Consider the following 4,095-nt stretch of genomic DNA (forward strand, 5'->3'; position numbering starts at 1 on the left):
CCCGACCTCCTCTGTGTCCGACCTCCTCTGTGTCCGACCTCCTCTGTGGCCGACCTCTCTGGCCGGACCTCCTCTGTGCCCCGACCTCCTCTGTGCCCCGACCTCCTCTGTGTCCGACCTCCTCTGTGTCCGACCTCCTCTGTGCCCCGACCTCCTCTGTGCCCCGACCTCCTCTGTGACTATTCAACCCAGAAGACACCAACAATGTGTCACTTCCAGGTTCACAGCTGTCATTTCCTGGCCGGAGAAGCAGCTAATCGAACAAGATCTGTGGTAGCTGCAGTGGAGGGCGGGGGAGACATTAGTGGTCTAATACAGGGGTCTCCAAACTGTGGAATACGGGCCAGATGTGGCCCTTTCCTTGCTATTTATTTGGCCCTTGGGACACTATTCCACTAATACTAGGCACATTATTCCTCCCACTGACACCAATGATGGGGCACTATTCCCCCCCCACTGACACCAATGATGGGGCACTATTCCCCCCCCCACTGACACCAATGATGGGGCACTATCCCCCCCCCACTGACACCAATGATGGGGCACTATTCCTCCCACTGATACCAATGATGGGGCACTATTCCTCCCACTGACACCAATGATGGGGGCACTATTCCTCCCACTGACCCCAATGATGGGGGCACTATTCCTCCCACTGACCCCAATGATGGGGGCACTATTCCTCCCACTGACCCCAATGATGGGGGCACTATTCCTCCCACTGACCCCAATGATGGGGGCACTATTCCTCCCACTGACCCCAATGATGGGGGCACTATTCCTCCCACTGACCCCAATGATGGGGGCACTATTCCTCCCACTGACCCCAATGATGGGGGCACTATTCCTCCCACTGACCCCAATGATGGGGGCACTATTCCTCCCACTGACCCCAATGATGGGGGCACTATTCCTCCCACTGACCCCAATGATGGGGGCACTATTCCTCCCACTGACCCCAATGATGGGGCACATTATTCCTCCCACTGATAGCAATGATGGGGCACTATTCCTCCCACTGACCCCAGTGATGGGGCACTATTCCTCCCACTGACCCCAGTGATGGGGCACTATTCCTCCCACTGACCCCAATGATGGGGGCACTATTCCTCCCACTGACCCCAATGATGGGGGCACTATTCCTCCCACTGACCCCAATGATGGGGGCACTATTCCTCCCACTGACCCCAATGATGGGGGCACTATTCCTCCCACTGACCCCAAATGATGGGGGCACTATTCCTCCCACTGACCCCAATGATGGGGGCACTATTCCTCCCACTGACCCCAATGATGGGGGCACATTATTCCTCCCCCACTGACCCCAATGATGGGGGCACTATTCCTCACTGACACCCAATGATGGGGGCACTATTCCTCCCACTGACCCAATGATGGGGGCACATTATTCCTCCCCCACTGACCCCAATGATGGGGCACATTATTCCTCCCCCACTGACCCCAATGATGGGGCACATTATTCCTCCCCCACTGACCCCAATGATGGGGCACATTATTCCTCCCCCACTGACCCCAATGATGGGGCACCATTCCACCCAATGAATGGTGTCAGTGGGAGGAATTATACCCCTTTGCATGTATCAGTGGAGGAAATGGTGCCCAAGGGCCAGCTAAAACCAAGCAATGGGCCGCATCTGGCCCCTGGGCCTTAGTTTGGAGACCACTGCTCTGCTGTGATGCAATAAATATTTTTTGTTAAATGTATGAAATTGTGAAGAATTGCCCCAGACTCCCAAGTGGTTATAAATGTCTGTCCTCCTATACAGGGAAGCGGTGGAGCATTTCATGGAAGCCCTCAGCATGCAGCAACAGAGCGGGGGCCCCGACGGATCCATGTCCGACAATATCTGGAGCACCCTGCGAATGGCGCTCTCCATGTTGGGGCAAAGCAACCTCTACGCCGCGGCAGATGCCCGTGACCTTGCCACGCTCCAGGCCGCCTTCCCGCCTAACTCCAGCTCCAGCCAATGACCACCATCACCTGACCCATGGCCGTGCGAGTGCATGTTGGGGGGGCTCCCACAATGCACCGGGAAGATGGCGCCAGAAGAACTCTCTGGGGTTTCTGGAACGGTTATGGCGCCCGGCCCCCGGACCCTGTGCAAGGCCATAACGATGATCTGAGCAGACTTTGACCTTTCACTCCATTGGCTGGTACAGGGATGAAGGAACTCTTAATTAGCTGATTAATCTTATTTAATTACCTTGTGTGTGAGGAGCCTGAATTTGTTGCTGTCCGTGACGTCAATGTGGAGATATATCAACCGTAATCGCAACTTACCCCCTACTCCTGTGTCTACGTAACGCTGCGCCACCTAGTGGACAAAGGGAAGCTTAAAGCAGAACTCCAGCTAAATCCCGCATAGAAATATATGCTTTACCTGACCCAATATTTGTGATTCTGTTCAGCCGCTCCTTTGATTTACACAGCCCAACCACCGCCATTTCCTTGTGCAGCTCTGCGTTTTTGTTTTTTTTTCTTTGCGCTCTTCGAACTACCAAAGAGAACCAGTTAGAGCCCGGATTGTGCTTCCCTATTGTAAAATGTGGTGCCTGAAATATGGCGGCATTGGCCAATGCAAATCCAGAACCCTTCCCTGTCTGTAATTAGCATTCCCCAGCATGGTACCCCATAGGTTAAGGTGAAGCTCCACCCAAAAGGGGGAAGCCCTGCTTATCTGCCCCCCCCCCATCTCGCTGCTGCATTTGCCACTTTTTAGTGGGGGCAGTTACCTGGTTTTGACAGGTATCCGCTCCCACTACTGGCTCAGTTTGCCCCCCCCCCCCCCACCACCACAGCTGGTCCATTCAACAAGACTGTTTCCCTTAGCTAAGATGGCGGCGCCAGCACCCGAGAGCCAATTCAAGGATCGGCTCGGGTGAAGACTCCTCTAGATCCCCGGACAGGTAAGTGGCCTGATACTAAAAGTCAGCAGCTACAGTATTTGTCATTTTTTTTTGGGAGAGGGGCCGAAAAGCCCTAATGAACGGTCCTGCATTTTCAAGAGTCACCTGCCCACACCTGCCTGGTGTGGCTTGCTTCTTCTAATCCTGGTTGCGGGTCTCTCTCACTAATGACCGGGAACCGGTTTTTAGAGTGCTTACTGAACACGTGCTAAGTCAGATGTGACATAGTAATCACATGGAACGTTCTACATTGATGAAACAAGCTTTCAGCCTGCAGATCCCACTGTAGCCCGAAGGTGGCAGTATTTCCCTCTTTTTAATATTGCAATTGTCAGATACAAATACAGTGTTTAAAAAAATCTACACAATAGGAAAAAAAAATCCTTTGTTTAAAAAAAAAAAAAAAAAAAAAATGTATCAAATAAAATGGCATTAACCCATAATAATGATTTAGGTACACATAAGGTTCAATAAAGACACCAGTCCATCCAGCTCAACCTGAGTGAGTGTCTACAATTGTCCCTATCCCTGTACATTGCACACTCACATCAGTCCCTACCCTCAAGGAGCCCACAATCCAAGGTCCCCATTCATATACTAGGGGCCAATTTTGGACAGAAGCCAATTAACCTACCTGCAAATGATCATATATAGTTTATTAAGTTAGGTGACCCTACTCAATCGGCTTGGGCATCTACGACTCAATTGCCTCTGCTCCTAAAATGGGTTAAAGGTTTTTTTTTTTTTTTTTTTAATTCAATATTTGCTCGGAGTTCTGCTTTAAAGGACACTTCTTCTGTTGTTAATTGTAACCATCGTCTGGTAGCATCGTACTGTAAGCCAATCAAAAGGCCACGAATAGTATTAGGTAGACAGTGTGTACTTGTTGTATTCTCATCTATACTGGTGCAGACTGAAGGATTGCAAAGGGGTGTTCGTTCTTAACCTCTTGGTCCTGAGCCGACGCACACATACGGTCTCTTGGCGGGCAAACCTCGGGGGGGAGGGGGAAGCGGGGTGCATATTTGCGTGCAAATAGAGCTGTGCCGAGAATGTGCACAAGCAGCAATCAGGAGCTTTCCAATCATGCGTAGATATAGAAATACCTGTGGGATTTTTAAGGTGCATGTACTAATAAATTGATCTAAGGAGGTATATATTGTAGCG

The 4,095-nt window shown here is 51.0% G+C and overlaps 1 protein-coding gene across 1 annotated transcript; it reads left to right on the forward strand.

Annotated features, from left to right (window-relative positions):
• Positions 1-1,783: 1,783 nt before the first annotated feature.
• Positions 1,784-3,425, forward strand: PEX5 (peroxisomal biogenesis factor 5; the record flags this gene model as incomplete). The annotated part of the gene is given in 1 exon segment (XM_077467146.1): positions 1,784-3,425. A coding segment is annotated over 1 exon segment (209 nt), but the record flags the coding sequence as incomplete, so codon positions are not given.
• Between the last annotated feature and the right edge of the window lie 670 nt (positions 3,426-4,095).

The sequence above is a fragment of the Lithobates pipiens genome, unplaced genomic scaffold (assembly GCF_037356315.1).
Source record: "Lithobates pipiens isolate NorthernLeopardFrog02 unplaced genomic scaffold, aLitPip1_a1.2 Scaffold_47, whole genome shotgun sequence".
In the NCBI taxonomy this organism is placed as follows: Eukaryota; Metazoa; Chordata; class Amphibia; order Anura; family Ranidae; genus Lithobates; species Lithobates pipiens.